Here is a 22,947-nt window from a genome sequence, read left to right on the forward strand (position 1 = left end):
CTGTGTCCCAAGACCTGCCTATAGAGATCTCCATCCGTCTACGTCCGCCCGGTCCCGACTGAACCCCGGAACCCGTAACCTACAGAAAACACTGCCAGGCTTCTGCAGCCACTGAGATATGAGACTGATCCATTCCTGTACATCACGCTCAGGAAAAGTGCAGGAATCTGGAAGGCTATAAATTAGAAGATCTTGGAGGTGTGGGGTGGGAGGAGGAACCAGAAGGGTAAACTTAGCTTGTGATTAGCTTTAAATCCTGAGAAACATTAAACAAATTCTGGCTGCTTCATGAATTACACCTTGCCTTTCCCAATTGTTCCTTTATTTGTAATTCTCCAGCTTAAGTGCAGACCCACACCCCCCCTTGCTCCTGGCTTGCAGCCACTTGGGCCAGCAGGATCTGCCTGCTCTGTTGTGCTCCATTTCCCACATATCTTCTTTAGAAACCACTTATTAAGATCTTAGACCTGATGTATTTTTAATTCTGCTGTGAAATCCCTACTTAGGGAAGATGCTGCTTTGGCTGACAAGGCCTTCCACCCATCTATGATTCCCTTCCCTTCCCTTCCCTTCCTCCCACTTTTCAAGGGATCTCTTTTAGACTACAGAAATAAACTCTCTTTTCCCACCCCGTCTGCACAGTGCCTCGTTATACTATTTATATAACAGCTCTCTAGCTATTAAAGGGTAAAACTGCAGCTACAAAATTCATGCTGCACATATTTCTAAACCTGAATTAGCCTTCCCTCGCTTGTTACAGTTTGTATTAAATTCCATGGTCCAAGGCTTTGCTGACCATTCTCAGCCCTGAACCAGACCCATAGCTTACTTCACATCTGATTTCTGGAGTATAAGGTTCTGTATGATATTATGTATCCTATCCTAATCCTGTTTGCAGGTGATCCTCCTCTGCATTGACTGATCACAATTAGCCTGAAAAGGCCTTGCTTTAGCTCCTGTCCTGCACATGAGCATGGGTTCTCTGAAATTCCCTGCACAAATATCACCGTTCCTACCTTTGGCTCCCCAGACAAAAGGGACCTTTCCAGCAGAGTACATCAGATAAGCCCTTCTTACTGCAGAGCTGTCCTTTCAAGGCATTTCCTAGGGCTTTTTCCTGGGGCATTTCCTGGGTTGCTGTGGGAGATGACAGGAGAGCCTGCAATTTTGGGAGGGGCGATTGGCTGCAGTCCTTTACTAGTCATCTTGCAGCTCACCCTCTGTAAGGCAGCTCTGTTCCACGTGGTAAACAGGCTTATTTATTCTTCTCACATCTCATTACTAATGCTTTCAATGTACCCTAAGTAGACAAGCAACCAGCTTCTGTCCTTGGATACCAGCCCAGTTCTCCTTGACTTCACCAGCATGCACAGACTATCTGAGGAAAGAATTCAGCTCAGTGTAGCATTTACACTGCATCCTGGTTATTAAAACAGCCACCAGCTCCCGTTTCATAAGCAGAGGTACAAATTCCAGGCCATTACATAAAACGACTTTACAGAGCATTTACTTAGCTACACCTACAACTTGCAGACCTCTGCTCACCCTTCGGACGAGGAACAGGGACAGCCCTGCTCCCCTCTCCTGCAGAGGTGCTGCCACAAACCAGGAGAAACACTGCCCATCCCACTCACTGCCTGGGCCCCAGTAGGAACTCGAGCTGAATTCTGTGAGGGGTGGGGATTCTGCCCCTCTGCCTCTGCTCTGGTGAGACCCCCACCTGCAGTGCTGTGTCCAGATCTGGGATTCTCACCATAGGAAGGGCATGGAGCTGTTGGAGTGAGTCCAAAGGAGGCCACCAAGTTGATCAGAGGGATGGAGCAGCTCTCCTTGAGGAAAGGCTGAGAGAACTGGGATTGTTCAGCCTCAAGAAGAGGAGGTTCAGGGGTCACCTAATTGTGGACTTCCAGTACCTGAAGGGAGCCTACAAGAAAGATGGAGAGGGATTATTCACTAGAGCATGGAGTAACAGAACAAGAGGGAATGGCTTCCAACTGACAGAGAGTAGATTTAGATTAGATGTTAGGAATAAATTCTTCCCTATGAGGGTGATGAGGCACTGGGGCAGGTTGCCCAGAGAAGCTGTGTCTGCCTCATCCCTGGAAGCATTTGAGGCCAGGCTGGATGGGGCTCTGAGCAACCTGGTCTAGGGGAAGTGTCCCTGTCCACCTTTGGGGGATTGGAACTGGATGATCTTTGAGGTCCCTTTCAACCCAAACCATTCTGTGGTTCTGTGATTCTGTGGCATAGCAGGAAAACCAATCTGAGATCTTGCAGCTGATCCAACTAACATGAAAAGGTGAGATGGGGTCTTCTTGTAAGACTGTGCTACAGAGCAGAGCAATTTCCAAGCCTTTCTCAGGTGTCCTGTGCCTCATTTCTTCATCTGTAAAAGAGGGCTGATACTTCCCTCACCCACAGGTGATAGGGAGATGAAAGATGCTCAAAGATTAAGTATAGTCCATAAAAACATGACAAGCTTGATTCAGTATAAGCTGGCAACCACTGTAAGTTTCAAAGGCAATTCCATTCACGGATTTTAGTGCTGTTTCGGAACGTTAATGTCTACTCTGCTACTGCAGTTTGCTCTGCAAACCCACAGCTGTTGAACAGAAGTCATTAGGGGAAGCAGGGAGAAGCCAGAGTTTTTGTAAGGATTGATCAGGAGCAAATTAATTCATATTGGCTATGAATTTTGCATCAGTAGATTTCAGTGCCAATCCAGTTGTAGTAAACAGTTTATATTCCCCCTCTGGCTATTGTTTTGAGCTGTCTTCAGATGCATACTGACCTCCCTAAATTGTTTTATATGCTGTTAACATCTCAGAGCTTTTCTTTGCAGCTGATAACCCAAGGCTGGAACCTTCAGGCTAAAAGCTGACACGGGAGCTCATGTGTACCAGTTCACTGGAGCTGTGCTGATGGATAGCTGAGGGTCTGATTTGTAATTAAAGAGTAAAAAAATTGACTTCCGATAAACATTCTGGGAAGAAGGTGGAGTCTGCTGTGAATTCAATGGCTCTGGAGTTTCAGACAGCTTTTAAATGTTTTCTGTGCAGGGAAGCAGCCTGTCAGAAGGTGTATGCTTCTGTCCCCTAACCAGTCACAACCCATTGCCCACACAGTTGTGCTAACAAAGCACAATATTCTAGGCTGAATTTAAAAGAAATTAATTCTAGCTAATTTACCTAATCCAGTTACAGCACAGCTCCAGAGAAAATTTCATGAGCAAAGCCAAAGGAGCAGGAGTGTGTGAACATCCCTAAAACTGAGGATTTTCTGGGGAAATGAAGCTACTTCTAGTGGCTTTCCCAGCAACTAGCCCTCGCAGAAATCATCCTCATCTGATACCACCTAAAAGCAAATGATGAGAGCCCATAGCCTAGAAGTCAGTTCTAAAGAAAAAAAAGATAAGGCCTAATGGAGCCCTCCTGACACTCATTGTACACGGCTCCGTGTCTGTTGTTAATAGCCAATAAAAAATTTCTTCCAGGAATTCTTTGTGCCACTTCCACTGCCCCTCATACTGCTCATTGGTGGTATGCTGCAGACCTCTTCCTGCCAGAGCTTTAAACAATGCACACAACTGACTCCAACTTAGCTCTGACACTTTTCCTCAAGATTAAATGGGCTACTTGCAGAGACAGACAACTCGGGAACTTCAAAGTTCCCTGCCTCAGTGAACAAGAAACAAATTGCTTCCCCAGTGACTCCTCCCGAGGGAGTAATGCAGGATAAACCTGTGATATTTGCATTAATTCATCTTTAAACATAAAGCAGAATAGATCCTGTGTCTTTAATAAATTTTCACATTATTTAAATGGACCTGTTTTAAAAGCCAATAACATGTTTGCTTTGGGAATATTTTGCATTTATATTTACCTTTTTGCTGGTGGCTCATTATATGGGAAGATCTGTTGAATCTAAGGCAGCTGAAGATTATAAAGATTTTAGAAAGGATTTACATCTGAGGCCCCTTTGATTGTGATTTTCAGCAATGTTACCTTTCCCAGTTCAGTGACATTTACGGGTACTGGGAATCTTTCAGTGACAGCACACCAGAAACCTTGGCTCCTGAGGAGAGCAGGGCTTTGCTGCACCTGTCCTGATTCCTGCTGCGTATAGAGCAGGTTTGATCAGCAGGTACCAAAGCACTGCTGAGGGGCGGGATTTCATCCTCCCCTTTTTGCAGTGAGGGAAATAGGGATATGGAAGAGTGAAGGGAACAGTATTGCCTGAAGGCCAGCAGAAGAAGGGTTAATTTTTTTCTTGTTTGCTCACAACGAACACCACAGATTACAAGGTGCTTACTCATTTTGTCCTCTCCAGTTATGCCAAAGTGCTTTGAGACCATTACTGGGGTATTCCTGCGATACCAAGTCTTGTTTTAGAATTCATTATCCAGCTCCCTACGCTTCCCTCTGCTGCCAGGGGAGCTCTGCAAAGGGAAGCGTAGAAGGTCCTTCTGTAGAAGGGACCACGTATCACCCCAGAGCACTGTCAGCATCTGAGTTTAACCTGACAGTAAAAGTGGGCTTCAGTAAAATGCTGTCAGTGGAAGGACCTGAGACATGACTCAGTTCTGGATAGGAGGGTGGATGTACGCGCCAATCTGTGAGGCCGTGTAAGCTCAGATATCCATCAAAGTGAAGGAAAACCTTTCTGGGTCTCAGCTCCTCTTGAGCCCAAAGAGCTCCCAGGCACTCAGAGCATCGCTGTCCTGAGAAAGCAGAGCTGCTGTGCTGTGTTCATTGCTGGCCCAGCCCACAGCAGCAGTGCAGTGTCACATGGCGTCAGCGGTGACACCCCACCGCCTGAGCAGCTGCATCACTCCCAGCCTTTGTTTTAGCGTCTGATTAGCTGCAAGGAATTAGCTGTCACACAGAAATCACACTGACTCACAATCCACGGCTTGGGAACAGTGTTTGTGCAAAGATTCTCTTAAGGCAGACATGAGGTTCTGTATTTTTTAATAAAGTTCACAACTGAATATTACGAAGTGGCGAGGGAAATCAGTACTTTGGTCACTGGTTAAATACTTTTGAGTTCTTTACTGGCTTTAAGATTTACTGTTTAGCCACTCCAATTCCTATCATGTGCAAATGTTTCCTGCATTAACAGGAGAAGAGTGATTTGTGGGCAGTAAATGGGAAACAGGACATCAATTTAACGGGGCCATTTGGGGTTAACACAAAATGACAGAACAGCAGGGAGCAGTTAAAAGCTTCCCTCCCAGCAATCAAAGCCCTACAATTTTGAGTCTTTTCCTCCAATCAAGTAGCGTATTGATGAGAAACCAGTTCTGATAATGACCTTTGAAAGACCTCATTCTGGCCTTCTGGTGTAAGCCATTTCTCTAACTATGGAGTCTTAACAGGAGCTCAGCAAATGGTTGTCCTCTACACAATCACTCAAGATGCATGACAAATAGTAAGAAACCAAGGGTAAGAGACTTCTTTTCCCTTAACTTGGCTGAAGTTTTTTCCTTTGAAGGCTCCTGATCTCAGCCTGAGTTGCTGGTATTAGAGTGCTGCTTCCTCTCCTGTCTGTCCCAGCTCATCGAAATTATGGATAGACCATCCTTACTAATTCATCAGTCCTCCTGTGACTCAATGCATGAGTTCCTTCCTGTGCTGCATATTTTTAAATCTCATTCTGTAAGGCTGCTCCTAGATCAAGTCACCCTCACATTTCATTCCAAGCTTTATTTTAATTAGTATCGCTTTTTTGCCAGTGCTGAAAAGAAACTCTCATTTTTCTTTCGAAGGCAGACATGGAGTGTGGAATGCTAGATTTCCTAGATGGGAAATGGTAGGTGTTGGCTCCCAGTGCTGCTAACATCAGGAGATGTATTTCATTACACAAAAATACACCTTCACCCAGTGACAACAAACCTGCCAGCACAGACTATGCTACTGGAAAATCAGAACAATACAGTAGCTTCCAGCTGGTTTTCCTGACCATTCCACAACCTGCTTTTAGAGCTCCAGTTTTCAGTTGTAAGCCTCTGCCTTTTCCCAGGGCCCCAGAGCCGGTGATACCCATGCTCACTGTGACAGCTCTGCTGGGGAGTTCTGCCTGTAAAATGGGATGAAAAATGACTGCCATGAGCTGGTAGGAACCCCAACTTCTAAATATCTCACGTTGCACTTCAGTGATTTTCAAAGCTCCTAATACCCGCTCAGAAACGCCGTGAAATGCTGACCTCGTATGAACTCCCTCTGTCAGTTCACATTTGTCCAAACCCTCGGCAGGCGTTATGCCAGATCTGGGATCATCCATCCCCCCGCAGCTGGCAGAAGGGTGACACAGAAATCACAGTGCCTGCAGAGGCCATCCTGTGTGCCCCAGCTAATTCACCACAAAAGCAGCATGGTGAGCCTGTGCCCGACTCACACCAGGGCAGTACCAGTGTTTGATAAGGGAACACAGCACCCTGCTACTGCCATCCTGGAAACACAGTGGGGTGCAGGGAAAGCTTCCTCTCCCAGCCGTGTCTCGGGGCTCCTGCCCTTTGCCATCTTATTATGAGCCAACAAAGATCCTAGGTAGAGGGGTGAAGGGGAGTGCTCAATAGGACAATTACAGGCTATACTTGGAGATTATTTTCCTAAACAGGGTCAACCAACATGTTCATCCCCAGGCACTGAGGAGGAAAAACATCTTATGTAGCACATATGGTAAAGAAACTACCAAATGAAGCATGGAGGACAAAGGCAAAAACATGCATGGACTCTATTCTAAGGCAGCAAAACAAATTCTCCCTTTGTAGGGTCTAGGGAAGTCTTGAGCATAATCAACTTTTGCAAATCATTTAAATAGTTGTCATGACTCTATTTTTACCTTCTGTCTGTTGATTTGGCTCCCATGATGCCTGAATAGTGCTCCTGAAGCCACTTTACTGTCTATTGTCTGTGCCTGATGAGAGCTGTTATTTCTGATTAGATACTTTCCCTCTGTATTCCAGATCTCTGCCCTTCATATTCTCCCTCAGCACTGGTGGTGTCTGATGTGAGTACCACTTGTAGCAAGCCCTGGTGGGTAAGAACAAAAGCAAGAACATGTCACACCTTAGCCTAAGGCTGCAACCAAGGGATGGTAATCTCACATCTGGAAATGCCTTTATGTTGTGCTACCCCGTTACAGTGCGGATACTGTAACACGCATCTATCAAACCAGGAGTCCCGTGGAAAGGAAATATATATATGGACTGATTCTTGATAGATGTTTCAGAGATGTTTATTTCTCCAGCCACATGGCCAGGGCTCTGCCGAGGAACTGTTCCAGTCACGGGACCAGAGAGTCCTTCCCACGCAGGGGAACCCAAACCAACCAATGGGGAATGAAGCTGACCAGGGACAGGGAAACCCCGTGTCTCCCCCCCAGGGCCCATCCCCCAGGGCTCCATGGCAGGGGGGAGGGACCCCAACACCTCACCCGTTTTATTTTAATAAAAGGAGAATGAAAACAACTGGATAAACATAACAAGAACAGTTTCAAGACAAAACAAGCCACCCTCCTGAGTCTTTAAATGTCCAAACAGATTCTGTGGAACATCTTAAGGCTGACAGAAGTGAGACAGGACTCTCTGAGCATGCTTTGTGGGGAAACTGAGGCAGGAGAGGGTTTAATTTCTTCCCTCCCCCCTTCATCCCCCACTCGGCATTGGAAAGGGATTTTTGGGGAAACAATTGGCAAAGGTATGGTTTTGTGAGGGAAACCATGGGTGAAAAAACGGATTGGGAATACACTGGGGGTAATAGGACATAGGGTAAAAGGGAAAGGTGGGATTAGGAAAGGGAGACTGTAGGGGGGGCTTACAATGGAGATATTGTCTAAAATGACTATGATTTTTTGCATATATACTGCCTTTTACAGGAACACCATCAGGCCCAGTGACCTGTGATGCTTGTAACCCTTTTCTACCTCGTATAATTTTGAATTCCACCACCTCTCCATCTCCCAAGCTTGGGATGCTTTTTCAGGGTTATTCTTTTTAATAGCAGTTCTATGAACGAATATGTCTTGCTGGTTGTCACCCCTTGTTATAAAACCATAATTTTGCTTAACATTATACCATTTTACTATCCCTAAGATCTTAGGTACTATGATCTTTTCCTTTTTCCGAGTGGCTGCTGTTTTCTGTCTCACTGTGTCTTTGCTCTCTCTTTCGGTCGCTCCCGTGTTGGAATTGTCGGGGCTGCTGGTGCCTGCGTGCTCTTCCCGGGGTCGCGTTCGGGGCTGTGCGGGCCGGGCCGCGCCGCTCAGTTCTCCGTGCGTCGCCTCCTCTGGGTGCAGCTTCGCTGCCGCTGCCGGGCGCTGCATCTCGGCCGGGCTGCTGCTCGCAGAGCACTCGGTGCACGTGGCCGTGGCCGCACAGTCCCTGAGGCAGGCTTCCCTTTGCCAGGACACAGCTGACATTGCTCAACAGTCTCGGTAATTAAATAATATTCACGAAAATATTCTTCCATCGGTATATATTTTGACTCAGAAATTAACTGTGTCCAAACGGCCTTCCAAAACTCCTTGGTAAGAATTAAATCCCAAGAAACATAGAAAAAGTTCTTAAACAACCATGCCGGGAAGTGTTTCAGTTCTTTTTGAGCTTGAATCAAGCTAAAATTTACAAATCGTTGTTCAGGAATCATTTTAAGTTTAAGATAAATGTCCATATGCGGCTCTGAGAGCCAAGAGTCTTCCCACGGTTCCTCCATAGTTTAGATATGGAATAGCAAAGCAAAACCAAGAAGAGGAATCCAAAGTTTCCAGGGTTTACTCACACAAATCAGTCGCTTAGGGATCGGGGATCGTTCTGCCCGCATTCCCACCATTTGTTACAGCGGGGATACTGTAACACGCATATATCAAACCAGGAGTCCCGTGGAAAGGAAATATATATGTGGACAGATGATGTTGGTAGGTGTTTCAGAGAGATGTTTATTTCTCCAGCCGCATGGCCGGGGCTCTGCCCAGGAACTGTTCCAGTCACGGGACCAAGGGTCCTTCTGCCCGCGCAGGGAACACAAACCAACCAGTGGGAACGAGGCTGAGCAGGGACAGGGAAACCCTGTCTCTGTGCCCTCAGGGCCCCTCTGCCAGGGCTCCATGGCAGGGGGAGGAGACCCCAACAACCCCCATGCTCTGGAAGTTCTGCAGGATTTAGTATTTCTAAGCTAAATACATTTCCATCATTCTTTCATTCATAACAAGTCCCACTACAAAAACAAGCTAGACAAGCCAGGTCTCTGTGAATTTATTTTATCGCCTCACAACTTCCTACAAGCAGGGCATTAAAGAAAGAGATGTTTTCATGTATGTTTTCAAGGTAGATGCGAGCCCTGTCTCCCAACACCTCCCCTGAGCCCACTGGGACTACTGACTCTGCAAAGACAGAAGCATAAATTCGTCTTATACTCACAACTCTTATACCCTACCAAAGAAGTGAATTAATGCTCATTGTCCCTTTTAAGCACAACCAGCATTTGGCTGGAGAAAACTGAAATACATCTGTACCCACAAAAGAATTATCCTGCCTCTCCTGCCATGCTAGGCCAGCGTTCAGCACATCCAGGGCAGCTCGCAAGCAGTGCACTGAAACATTGGGATGTCCCACCCTCCCTCAGCCAGTCTTTCTCCACCAGGTGTTTCCAGTGCCCCCAGTCTCAGCAAAAAGGGAATCTCTGGGCTTTGAGCACACGGAAGCCTCTGGCACAGAGCAAGAACAGGCAGCTCAGGGGAGAGGAGAGCTGGAGAATCTCCCAGAGTAACAAGAAAACAAAATGGGATTCTCGGCTGTGAAAAATCACAATCACATGCCATTCAGCAGCCCAGCCATAACCCTCCATCACAAAGGGTGTTGACATACAGGATCCCAATTCTTTGGCTCAAAAAACCACCTTGCTCAGCACAGCCCTGTGTCTGGGAGCCTCCACCGCTGCCTTCATGCAGGGCATCCCCAGGGCACTTCATGCCTCCAATTCCTCGCAGCTGCTGAACTGTTTGACACGATGCTCAGCATGTTGTTGCTGCCAGCACGAGGCTACACAAGGCGTTTTGCCCTCAGGGAAGTGGAAACTCTTCCTCTCTACACAACCACAGCAGCCCCACTCAGATTCCTCCCCATGCAAGCCCCTGGTTGATGTCAGGCTAAAACCAGCCACGGCTGTTTTTGAAAGGCTGGTGCTCCCCAGGCAGCACTTAACATCCCTGTGAAGCTTTAAAATGAGATCTAGAAAATTGCACTTGCTACTACCTGTTCAAGTGTAAACCCCATTGGACCAGGGTGGAGGGTCCCTCAAGGCCAGCTATGTTATCTTTGTCTATAGAAAACAATTAGACAGCTGATTTTAAAATGCTACAATTAAAGGCTTAATATAAATGCATTTCTGATGCTATCAACAAGCACACAGACTTCAAAAGCTCTTTCAAAATACCAATACCTTCAAGCTAAAAAGCTGGTTTTGTTTTTTCTTCATGGTGAAGGGATTATGGGCAATTTACAGACACTTTCTAATCTTAAAAATACTTTATCTGTGCTATGCATCTTATGTGCTATGAATTCTATACACAGATTGTAAAAATATACATAAAGCCTTGTACAAATTTACTGTTCTGTCTATAGATTCATGGCTGAAGATAAAGCATTCTAGTAGAAAAGCCTGGGGGCAGGCATACAAAATCTGATGAGCAGTTCTGTAAAATTTGACAGAAATATTACTACCTACATTTTAGATAATCAGATTACAGTGAGATTTGAAAATTAATTTCCCTTTGTTTGGTGGTTTTATGTTGTGTTTTGGGAATAATCATACAAAATGAACACTAACAAATGAAAATCCTGGGTTTATTGAGGTCACTAGGGCAACTCCTACTGATTTCAATTGGGCCAGGGCCTCATTTTATGAGGAAGTCTTGGAGAGAAAATAAATTCAGACTTCTAGAAACGGAGCAGCATGCCAAAAAGCCTTTTCTTAATTTTATTTTGAACATGGTCACACTGCCATCTGAGAAAGCAGCTCCTTTCATTGCCTTCAGGAAATCAGCAGGTACTCCTGCTGCCACTGATTCCCCGCAAGCATGGAAGGACAGGCTGGCTCTCAAAGCAGCTGCTTTTTACCGTAGCCAAATACTGCTCATGGGCTCAACTCCCCATCGTGTCTCACTCTGGGCCAGGATCTCAGCTGCCACCGAGTGCTGGGCTTGGGAGGCCCCAAAGGCTCTCTGAGCTTCCTTGAGCTTGTCCTGGGCTGTAGGATAACTACTCTTGCTGACCAGAGGCCAGGAATTCCTGGGCTCCTACACTTGAGAGCTGAGTATTCAGAGCCTGTTCTAGACAGGATCTTGCCCTCATGAGAAGCAGCAGCCATGTGCTCCTGAGGAGTTTCCAGCTACATGGGAGCAGGGAGCCCCTTTTCCACCAAGCAAGATATTACCTGCAGGACAAACAACTGAGTGCACCTCTTGGAGTCTAATTCCTCCCAAGCCCAGAAACATCCCAGCACTTTTTCCTTCCACTTCAAACTCCTTTTTTTTCTGGCACAAATACACATGTGATTCTCTGCCTCACCAAACACAGTGCATGAGACTGACACTGCTCTCCCTAAAATCAATTTCCAAAGCAAGTGTTCTATCACTTCTGTCATATTTCAGGCAGAAGCAAAAGAGAATGAATGGCCCTTTGGATGAGACAGGCCATCCTTTATTCGTCTTGTCCACTTAGTTCTGGCCTGTTTACCAAAGCATCTGAGGCTGCCAGCAGCAGCAGCAGCAGCAATCTCTTCTGCTACACCAAGCTAGGCTGCTGCTGCCAGTGTGGTCCTTGCTGCACCAAATCACACCGGTATCTACCACGCATTTAAGAGCTGGTGGCATTAGTACAGGACAAGGCATAGGACAGTTCCTGCTTGAAGCCAGTTCCACATGAGAAGTGTTGGGCACGTAAGAGAACTTGGATCAAGAATGGAGCAGTGTGGTGCCAAGTAGTGAAGTAACAATTCTAGAAAAACAACTTACCAAAAGTGGCAAGTTTGATGCCTGTAAACATCCTTCAATCAGAATTTTGGATGAACTATGAAGGTATTGATTTTTTCTGGGGTAGACTTCCTCAAATTTCCATATCTCTCTATCAGACTACAGAGTATTTTTTATCATTAGCCAGTAATATATGAAAGGTCTTGGACATGGACATCATGGAAGTGGGGCTTCAGCTTCACTGACCTTAAAAGTATTTAAAATGAAGTCTCAAATCTCCTGGAAGAAAATTGTTAATACTCAGAATTCTGAATACTATTATATAATTAACTTTTCAGCAGAGAACAGCCTCTTGGCACTAACCATGTCCTTTCTGATCCATCAGAGACTGAAAAGCATGGCCTTTCCCATGCCAACTGTCTTTTAGAATAAACAAGAGACCCTCCCCCTTCATCTCCACATGCTTAATAATATTAATAGAACATGAAAATATTAATGCTAGTAGACAAGGTCTTTCATAAAGCACATAAATGAATTCATTCACTCTAGCTCATTAGCTTAATCGTCAACCTTTTTACAATGTAACTGATTAACATTTTCATTGTTCTTCCTTGTTTTTTCTTCAGACTTTTGCTTCTTTGGGGATCAAAAGATCTCTGAATACATAAGCTCAACAAATATCCCTGCACAACTGTACCACAATAGGAACTATTAAAAGAGATAACTAAGGGCTTTCACAGCTCATGCTTCAAAGATACTGCAGGAAACAACCATTTAAGAATCATTTTTATTTTTATGTTTAACGCGATTATACACATTCATGAGTCCAACAAGATCTGCACTGTGACATTAAAGATACAGTACAATAACATTCAACATGAGGTACTTCATATATTTATATATATCTGTCCTTTATAAATAATGCTGTAAGCCTGCTAAGGTCAAACACTGCTTCAGCACAAATGGGTGCTGGGACCTGAAGTGAGCCGAGTTTATCACAACAAAAAAACAAAACCCAAACCAGTTCAGTGCAATAAGTGTGTAGAAATTAAAATGTTTACTTAAATACTATTTTAGATATGCAGAAAGTATATTACATTATACTCTCTTATCACAGATTCCTCTCACCAGCAGATCAAAGATACAAGTAGCAAACACAGCCAGGAACAGTTTAGACAGAATCTGCAAGGTGATCTCTATCGACATGACGTTTACATTCCAGGCTGATATGGCTGATGCTTGCGAAATGTCAATCAATGTATTCAAGCTTGGGTGCTTCTGTTAAACCGACCAAATTCACATTCAGACACCTACTCAAGTGCTCTGATGTCCTAAGGTGAGTGGCACTGCTCACCTTCTTACATCCCAGTACTTGTTAGCATCACGAAGTGCTCAGAAGCAAGTCACACTGTGAGCATCAAAAGGTGTTTTGGGTGCCTTTGTTTGATGACCCACACTGGAAACCTTTCCCTGCACCAGCTCCTAAAACCTGGAATGGACTCAGAGGAATTAAGCTAGAGGCTGTTTTCATCCTACTTCATCAAAAAGACTTCGTAAAAGAATCAAATAAGAACAATAATTAAGTAACAGCTCATTTTCTACGTATTACAGCTACAGAGTATTCTGATCTCTGAACTTCTCTTCCAGCCAGTGAACGTAGCAGATACGTCACCTTTGTTTGCAGGTAAGTCAAAACAAAGAATAAATTAAAACTGAGAACCCGAGACTAGTTACACCAATGCAGCACTCTCTGACTTGTCCCACCAGCTGTGGCACATGGGTTTTTTACCAACCAAATTGGAATGCAGCTTGCTACCACAACTTGTCAATCTGATCATCACTCAGTGTAATTACATCTGCATCAGCCACTTGCTGTAAGAAAACTTAATCAGCTGATTAGCATCTTTCTCTGCTTTGAAATTTATCTAAATAAATGGAACTGCCGCTCAGATGTTGTCTAAAAGTAAATGACCATTACCTCATCACAATCTCAGATTCTTTTTTACGATCTCTTCAGCAACTCTTTCTCCACTCCATACCATTTATACTCTTGCCTATTTTCAGCTGCAGATCTAAATATAAATAAGTAGAGTTTTTTTTAAATCTCTCTCTGGGAGTTTTCCATGGAGCATTCTGTTTAGATTTCACGAGCAGTCTGGATTATGTACATCTGTTACAAAAAACAAAACCTTTTTCTATGTATTTTGAGGGTATTTACATTTCAGAAAGAGCACTGCTTACACACACATGTATGTGTGTATATAAAACATTAAACGCTAAGATGGGTGAAAGGCATAAATCCTGCAGGGTACTTTTTTACCTGGCTCTCTTTTCATTACCTAGAAAGAAGATCTGGGCTTTGGCCATAAAGTGTTTGATGACTACACTCCAGTTTTCCTTACTTCAGATGGTATTTTGGACACTGCAAAGATGTATTGGCACTTTCCGATGGCCACGGGCCAGTATTCCAACCGTCAAGCAACACTTAGAGTAATAGTATTAAACTGGTAAGAAATCATATGAGAAAAACATTTTTATTACAGAACTGACAAGTGAATTTAGGGTTATGCTACGTTAATGTGTTGATATACTGTAACATTAATCTTCAGCCAGTCTAAAGAATCATTTGGTCCTCTCATTTTGTTAAAACGTACGCAACAAACAGAACCCACTTCGGAGGTGAAGCAAGAATGAGATGCTTTACAATGGGCAGTGTAGCCTTTGAGGAACAACTGTCCCAGTGCAGTGATGAAGGATTTTCTTATGTTTAAGTAGTACCTGTAGTTCTTATTTATACTGGTTTCCTTCCCTCATACAAGGAGTATCCCTCATACTTTTGCAAAAATGGTACAGACATGTAACAGGAAGTTTGGGGGGAAAAAAACTCAGGCAAGGAAAAGGTTCCATACCACATAATCCTCTGATTGATGTGTAACCATAAGCAGTTGCAAGAGCTCCAACAATAACACATTAGAGGAGACTTCTTCCCCCTCACTGCTATCTGATAACATACACTAAGTGTAGTATGACCACAGCTGAGAATCTTCTGTCTTTGTCTAAATTTCAACTGGTAATAAAAAGAAAAAAAACCCCTCATATTACAGAAAAAAATCGAAGTCAAGATTGATACATTCTTTTGTTCGTCTAAAATCTGCCTCTACCATGTTTTTTAGGAAGAAAAACAAGCCACCCAAAACAAACAAAAAATTATCCTGCATCAGATGATTGATATTAATTCCCATTTATTTAGCAAGGGTTCAGAGAAGTGCCATTTAAAGAGATCAAGTCTGACATAGCCAAAGCTGGGTCATGGGAGTAGAGTTTCAAGAGCTGCATATACAATTTGAACACGTGCAAGTACTTCCTCACCTTCATGGTGGGATTCCTAGAAAATGAACTCCAAGGGTAACCAGCCAAGCCTACATCCCTTCCTCACTGTGAGCATGTCCATGCACTGGGGACATGGTCAGCATGCCCTGGAGCTTCCTCAAAGATGCTTCCTTCTCCCCATATTCCCCTGGAGCCATCCCAAACAACTGGCTGCAGGAGAATCTCACAGGATAAAGGTTTAAACTTGCGCTTTTTCTGCTTATAACTGAAGGACTTCTTTCAGCCCCTGTTGTCAAAAGCAGCTTGGTTTACTGGAATCTCCAAAGTCTGCAGAGCAGACAGCAGAGAGGTATAAAACAAAGCTCTTCATTTTCTATCCCTACCTCCCCAATACAAGCAGAAAGCAGAAAATGGAGAAAGAGAAAACAGATCAATGAAGACAATGTTTAGTGAGACACAAGAGGGGGACATCCTCTGGTGATTCACAGGTGCATCAAAGAAAGGGTCAGCATCACCAGCAAACAGGCACCCCTCTTAAAAAGCCTTTAAAACTCGCTTGTTTCTAAGAGCTTCCAGTTTAAATATTACACTTAATCACCAACGATGCTACAAGTACAGCAAGCCAGGAACTTGCCCACAGCATTTAGTTACCTATTCCCTGTACTGATCACATATCTGCAGATAAAAAGCTAAGTGTCAGTAGGCCTGAACCAGACAGGTTCTTCATAGCAAAATGCTTTGCAGCCACACACTCCCATTCAAGCATAAAATATGAGTTCGGGAATTTGCCCTCCCTGTACCCCCGTGCCATTTGTACTGTCCGAGGAACACTGAAACTGAACAGTCACCTTCCCACACTGAACTTCTGTCATTCCTTCTTGTCCAAAATAGCTGAGTTCGTTACCATCCAGAATCACGCTTGCTGTGTAAAAGGTGTCAGGCTCAATCTGCACTGGATATTCAAACCACACAGGAAAAGTGTTACTAGAACCATCCGAGAAGTATTTACTCAAGTTCTGGCCCAGGATAACCCCTTGTCGCTTCAGTTCAATCTTGGCACTGTACTCTGCCGACCCACAGCTGGAGCCGTAGAGCCCAAAGCCAGCAATAAACACTCTCTTATCAACAGCAAACTGGATGCTATCACAGCGGCCCCGGTAGCGCCACTGGTTGCTGCGGTAAGCGCAGGACTGGAAGCGGTGGCAGCGCTGAGGGACAAGGCCCTTCCGGGGCTTGCTGACAAACTGCAGCTCCGGCTTTTTGGCAGCCGTGTACCACAGGAAGATGTCATTGGTTTCGTTGAGAGTCAGGATCCCGGACTGAGCAGCACCGTTGGCGAAGTCGTCGAGGGCCATGGTAGGGATGCGGATCAGGTAGAGAGCCTTGCCCAGCACCTTGCGCTTGTTCTCTATGGTGGCCGTCAGCTCTTGACGCTGGCACTCCACTTCAGCCCAGTTCAGAGCTGCCTCGAAAACAACAATTTCTTTGGCATTCAGAGTCTCCCTTCGGAGAATGCTTTCAAGTGTCTGAAAATCAATGTCACAGAACCCCTCAGACTTCAAAGCGAGCTCAGCTTGGGCATCAATCACTTCCCAGCAGCGCTGGGTCAGGTCAGGTTCCTCGAATAAGCAGCTCTGGGAGAGCAGCACACAGGCATTCTTTGCACTCAGACTCGTCTCGAGGAAGTTGACGCAGGCGCGGGCCAGGTGAGGAACAATGTACTTCTTGGCAGCATAAAGAGTGGCCAGGACAGTGTCTGCAGCCAAATCGATCTCATCACAATAGATGTACCTGAAATAAAGCACACGGGTGTAATCCTGCTGCTTAATGCAAAACCAGAGTTTGTCAACAACAAACTCACAAAAAATCATAAACAAAGAATATTTAAATGGCTCCACATTAAAACCAAGCAGTGCTTTTGGTGAGTATTGATTAAATCCAGAAAGAAAGTACAAAAAACATTCCGCACTTAAGACCATGGAAGAGAACGGGCTTAAATCTAAGGTGAATCCAACTCCCCATTTGGGGTACATGCTATGAGACAATTGTTTAAAAACTGTGGCCCCTGCAGCTCTGTGCTCCTTCCACAGAGGCCTTGGCTGATGAGAGGCCCCAGGCAGGAGCTCCTGCCTCACTCAGCTACCACAGGAGTCTGGAGCATGTGTTACCGAGAGTCCCCGGACTGCATGTCCCCTGACCGTGAACCGTGGTTTACTGAGGCGTATGCACAAAATCAGGAATGGTAACAAGTTTGTAGAAGGTAACTAGGTAATCTAAGAAGAGAAATGCTACTCAAGTATATGAGGTGCTATCCATTTCTGTAACTACTGGATTGGGTTTTTTTAGGAGGTGGCTTTTTTGTTTGGGCTCATGTTTTTGCTTGTTTTTTTTAAAGGGTGATGAAGCATATAGCAAATGGAACATTTCAGGTTTTTAATGCTCACAACATCCTACCTCAACCAGTACAGCATTTTCACTCAGTCTCACTGCATAAGGATGAAAAAAGCTTTACTGCTATGGTAGCGTGGTGGAAGAGATGAAGGTGAAATTCTATTTATGTGACTAAACTGCTGGGATTCATTGCTCAGAGAAATGAAGCATTGTACAGTTTGTTCTTTTCAATATCTCATGCTTCAGGGCCCCATTTGCAGCTGGTGAATGCAATGTGCTAAAACCATGCCAAATGCAATTTCACTCTTCACAGGGATAAGCAAGTCTTGATGGTTATGGCTGATAAAAGAGTCTTCCTCCAGAAAAGCTAAAGTTGTATGGAACCCTGTACTAATTAAAATTTTCTAGTTAGCAGGTTTCCCTACACAGTGAGTTTTCTGCAGAACAGATGTGCCTATAAAGAGAAATTAGTACCTACACTGGTCTGATTATAGATGTAAATAACTATTTGTATTTTTGCAGCTGTAAGATAGTATCCTCCATGCCACACCTGGAAAACACACACAGAGGGGATACTGCTCCAGCAATATAAAATCTAAGAGGTTACAGAGAAAAAGAAAACTTACACAGAGCCAAGCCTATTTTTAGTCTTTACTACTTGGTTTCAGCTTATTTGTAAAACCAAAGAGCACATCTCTATATCAATGGTTACAGGCGTAGCCCCTTTACCGCCCAAAAAATTCCATTCAATTAATTTGTTTTTATGATTGTCCTCATTGCTCTCCAACTCTTTCCTCCCTTCCATTACTTCTCTTTGCCTGCTAGTACAGCAGAGAGTGATGACATCTGTTTTAAATCGAAACAGTACAAAAGTTGCTATTTTAATATTCCTGAAAATCAAGAACTAATATCACTGATGTACAGCAGACACAGCACAGATCGGCTGTCAGCAATACTCCACACCTCTCCCTCTGCCAATGCACCTTGACTCTGGTCTGCGGTTACTGATATTCCAGTTTCACCCTGTTCTCAAACAGAGGATTCTGCCAGAGCACGGGGTTTGATGGTTTAGTAACACATTCAGCCTGGGATGAGATCACAGTTCTAACTTGAACAGTCAAGACTGAGATAAGATATAATACATTAAAGCACCAGTTCAGTTTGACAACTAGACTGTAAGTTTAACCCTGTTTTTAAAACTGTAGAGAACAGTCAAAGCAGTTTTACTGGGAGAATAATTAGTATCTACCAGTCATGGTGTTTCCTGTATTACACCTGGCAATACCTTGTTTGTTGTCAGAGTGCCCACTGTGTAATAAAACACACCAAAAAAATTATGCTATTTATGCTATTCATTGGCCCAAGAAAAAAGAAAAAAAACAAAACAAAACAAAACCCAGCAAGATGTCAAAACCAAAAAACCCAAACTCAATGTATTTTCTGACAAAGTTTATGATGTGGAAAGAAGCATATGAAGGAGAGGCTGCTTTGGGATAGAGTCTTTCCCCCTGTAGCAACAGTATCATGAGCCTTCTGCCATCCACAGCTCACAGCAGTTGCAAGCGACACTCACAGGGATGATTTCCCAGAGGGAGAGGAGTGAAGGGGGATGGTGGCTGCCCCTAAGCTCCATGTGCAGTGGATCCTGTAGCGAGGGGACGCTGCACTGCTGAGCACCATCCCTGTGCCTTCCCTGCACCACCACGGCTGCACTGGAGCACTCTGCAGCCTCAGGCACGCTGCATCACTGGCAAGGTTACCTCAACAGCCACACAGCCCACAGACTTTTTCTGGTCTTTTGGGTTTTTTCAACAAAAGCTGGGACGGTGATGAATCCCATGGTTCTGGTCATGCTCCCATAGATAGTTTCCTAAATTGCCATGGGCTAAATAACATGCCAAGACCTAGATGTCAGTATTGATACACTCTTTTCTAGGCTTGCTTTCTGCACGCATTTCTTAATGATAAATTCAGAAAGCATTGTTTTTATATGGCACATCATGTTTAGTCACAGTGAAATAGAATTGCTGTTCAAAAAGAAAGGGAGGGGCTTGGAAGAATCCAAGTATCTTGTATTTGTGATTTGCAAAATTCAGCATGAAAGTAAAGCATAAGTCTGAGCTCTGCCACAAAACCAAAAGGGCCCAAAGTAAAGATCCATAACACACCTCCCTACATAATGTCATATCTTAACTTTATTTTTCAAGTCTATAGAACATCTGTTGAGCTCCTCCTAGCAGTTACTGATATTTGCACAGAACATTCCTGATGTTGATGATAACCTAAAAAACTCTATATGCAAGTTTGAATGTTCATCTATGGTGCCACTGAAATGCAAAAAAAGAAAAAGAAAGTGTTCTGTAATCACAAGCTAATCAAAACAATCTATGAAATACAATAAATTGCTAGCTAGTGATTATATCATTACATGCAAGAAAACCTGCAGCATATTAAAAGGATCACGATCAGATACTGATGTATTTTCTGTAAAAGAAAGCAATGGCATTTATTTAAACTGAAGGGAAAAAAAATCCTCAAAGCCATAGCATTTCTGTGATAGGGCATTTCTCTTTGACAATCAGAGTTTATAGATACATTCAAGGACAATTCGGCAGGGAAGCTGCTTCATTATGCCCATTTAAGAAAAGACAGCATTTCTTACGCAGTTTGCAAGAAGGAAAATAATGATCATGTAAACTGACTAGTTTTCCTTGTTAGATAAAATCCCCTATTCACGTAAACAGGCTTTTTATCACTTTCCAAATGCATCAATATGATACATGAGGAGAAATTTATTTTTCAGGGGCTATATTGAATAACTTAGGGTCATTTTTCTAAGACAAGACCTGCATACTGCAGGTTTCTAAAAGAACTGGAACAATGTCAATCTACAAACCCAGAAATTTACTGGGTTTGAGGGGGCTTTGTGCATGTATTTTTAACTTTACGCTATGCTTGCAAAGTAGAACAGTTGGTTTGGGGTTTTTTTGTTACAGCTGACAAATCTTTTTAGTAACTCCATTCCTTTGTGTAACGTGTAGTGACAAATCAGATCGATAGGCATTACAGTACACAATGTGCCCAAAGATCCCCTGTCAAAGTCATTATTTACAGCTGCCTACATTAGTCTAGGGGAGAGCAAAATGAGGGGAAAGTTTAAAACACAAAAAGAGGAACATTTTAAGCGACTGCTTTCTTTCTGTTTATATGCAAGTCTAATACTTCAGCTATGACATTGGCAGCGTATGTATACATCAGACAGGGAAACATATCCAGCAGATGAATGATGCTTACTTCAGCATTGCAAGAAAAGCAGCAGGCTCAACATCTGGTATACGGATTTCATCTTTGTCCTCAGCAAGCTCTCCGTAAAACATCGCGTGGAATACAGAGCTCCCAACAGCCAGGACGTACTGTTGAGAAAGGGAAACCTTATTTCATGCTTTGAACTGAAAACACTGCCAACACAAACAATGTGGGAGAGCCACTCTGAGCATACTGGGCTGCACTGACAGGCTCTACAGGCACACTTCAGTAAGAAATGTAGTCCAAGTTAGGAACAAATTACACATTTTCCTTGTGTTTTACTCTCCTGGGCATACATCCATTAGCTACTGGAAAACGCTCATCTCTACTGCAGAAGTGAACTATTTCTAGAAAATCTCAAGAGCAATATTAATCAACAGCACAAAGCAGTATTCCTAACTTTACTGCCCTAGCCCAACAAATGTACTGTTTAACTGAAAACACAAAGAAAAGCCAGGGATGGATTATCCCACTGCATGTGGCCTTTTCAGATACAGACTGCTGCCTGTCCCAGAAGAGCCGAGCCTCCCACGCTCTGTCCCGGCATAGCCGTGGGAGCTCTCTCTGGCTCTCCCTGCCCGAGCAGATCGTGCAGCTGTTGCTTACTTTGTGTCCCGGCAGCCGCTGGGTCCCACCTGGTGGCCCGACCACAAAATGAACATCTGCCATCAAGTCATTGTTGAACATCACTGCATTTCTACAAACAGAGGTAGCATGTTAATTTGTGGCACCCAGGAACTCTCTGCATGCCCCAGACCCATGAAATTTAATTTCTTAGCAACTTCAAGTTGCTTGTTAGCAAAGAGAAGCCAGTCACACTTTGCTTCAAGCTACTTTACACATCATCGCGTAAATATACCAGAGAAAATACTAAGGAGGAAAAAGCATGTGTGGGGGGTGTGTGTGCAATAAAACCAACCCCCAAACTTCCGAGAACTTTCCAAGAAGCGGAATTCAAAGTCCAGCGCATGTATCACTGAAAATCCCCACTGAGGTCTAAATGCAAATCTTTACGGGTATGCTGCAGCTTTCAGCAACATTTTTATTTACTGAAATAAATGCACTGTCTGGAAAAGAGATATTAAAATATTTTTCCATTACGAAAACTCTTATTTCATGCACACATACAGGGAGACAAAAAGCCCAAAGAAAATATAACCGTGTTTTCCTCAGCAAATAAATGCATTCTGGACATTTTGCTACTTTTCACCTCTCCATTCAAACACCAAAAAAACTGCCCTGAACTTACCTCTCTCTGATGGTTGGATAAAGTCCTTGCCAATTAGGTGCAGGAATAGTGTTGTTGTTATTGAGATTTTGCTGATGGTACTGCTGGACAGCAGTTGTATTAGTGTTAGCTGGTTTCTTTCGGGGAAAAATATCAGCAGCCATCTTCTTCTTCTTTTTGGTCTTCAAGGTAATGATTTCATAGCAAACTGGAGGCAATTTGCTGTTGCTACTGCCGCTGCTATTTCCTTTCTTAGAGCTCTTCTTAGACCTGTTCTTGACCGTCTCTGGAAGCATCAAGAAGAAGGTGAGACATTTCATGTTCTTTCCTTTCTCATCTACCATGAGTATACTCGTGTGTAAAGCCCGACAGCCTAACTAGTTAGGAACATTTAGGAATGCACGTGGAAGCTGTTACACCAAAAGCAGCAGAGCTGAGAGTTTTCTTCTTTTCCAGCAAGACAAGGTGACCTTTCCAGCGCACCGAGCAAGAAACTGACTTTAAGTTTGATCCAGAACTCGAATCGTTAAATACATCCCCATCATTCCAGCCAGCTTTCCTTCTTTCCAGCTTTCCCGATCAGGAGCCGCCTGGCAGCGCTACGCGCCGGGCAGAGGGCAGGAGGAGCGCACGGCGGCAGCGCCAGGCTGCCGGCGAGCCGAAGTTGCGCGGGCAGGAATGATGGGGATGTATTTAACGATTCGAGTTCTGGATCAAACTTA

General features: G+C 44.0%; 1 protein-coding gene and 1 long non-coding RNA gene across 2 annotated transcripts in view; both read right to left on the reverse strand.

Moving 5' to 3' along the window:
- The window catches only part of LOC121674766, a 6,410-nt gene extending 5,239 nt beyond the window's left edge, over positions 1-1,171 (reverse strand). Inside the window, exon 1 of the long non-coding RNA XR_006019825.1 lies at positions 1,017-1,171. This is a non-coding gene — a long non-coding RNA (uncharacterized LOC121674766). The remainder of the gene's footprint in view (positions 1-1,016) is intronic.
- Positions 1,172-12,743: 11,572 nt separating this feature from the next.
- Positions 12,744-22,906, reverse strand: BTBD3 (BTB domain containing 3). The gene is made up of 4 exons (XM_042049313.1): positions 22,247-22,906; positions 21,604-21,694; positions 20,986-21,104; positions 12,744-17,091 (listed from the first exon to the last, which is right to left on the reverse strand). The coding sequence occupies exons 1-4, from the start codon at positions 22,567-22,569 to the stop codon at positions 16,059-16,061; spliced, it is 1,566 nt and encodes a 521-aa protein (XP_041905247.1). The 5' UTR covers positions 22,570-22,906; the 3' UTR covers positions 12,744-16,058.
- Positions 22,907-22,947: the final 41 nt, after the last annotated feature.

Source organism: Corvus kubaryi, unplaced genomic scaffold, assembly GCF_017639235.1.
Source record: "Corvus kubaryi isolate FWS band 111438036 unplaced genomic scaffold, C.kubaryi_AGA036_p1.0 70, whole genome shotgun sequence".
Lineage (NCBI taxonomy): Eukaryota > Metazoa > Chordata > Aves > Passeriformes > Corvidae > Corvus > Corvus kubaryi.

Bases quoted from the DNA above. Each gene is read 5' to 3' on its own strand.
- BTBD3 (XM_042049313.1), bottom strand. From the start codon at position 22,569: ATGGTAGATGAGAAAGGAAAGAACATGAAATGTCTCACCTTCTTCTTG. The intron at 21,695-22,246 runs GTAAGTTCAGGG...CTCTGTTTGTAG, and splicing joins TATCCAACCATCAGAGAGAG to AAATGCAGTGATGTTCAACA. The intron at 21,105-21,603 runs GTAAGCAACAGC...CTTTCTCAACAG, and splicing joins AGCGGCTGCCGGGACACAAA to TACGTCCTGGCTGTTGGGAG.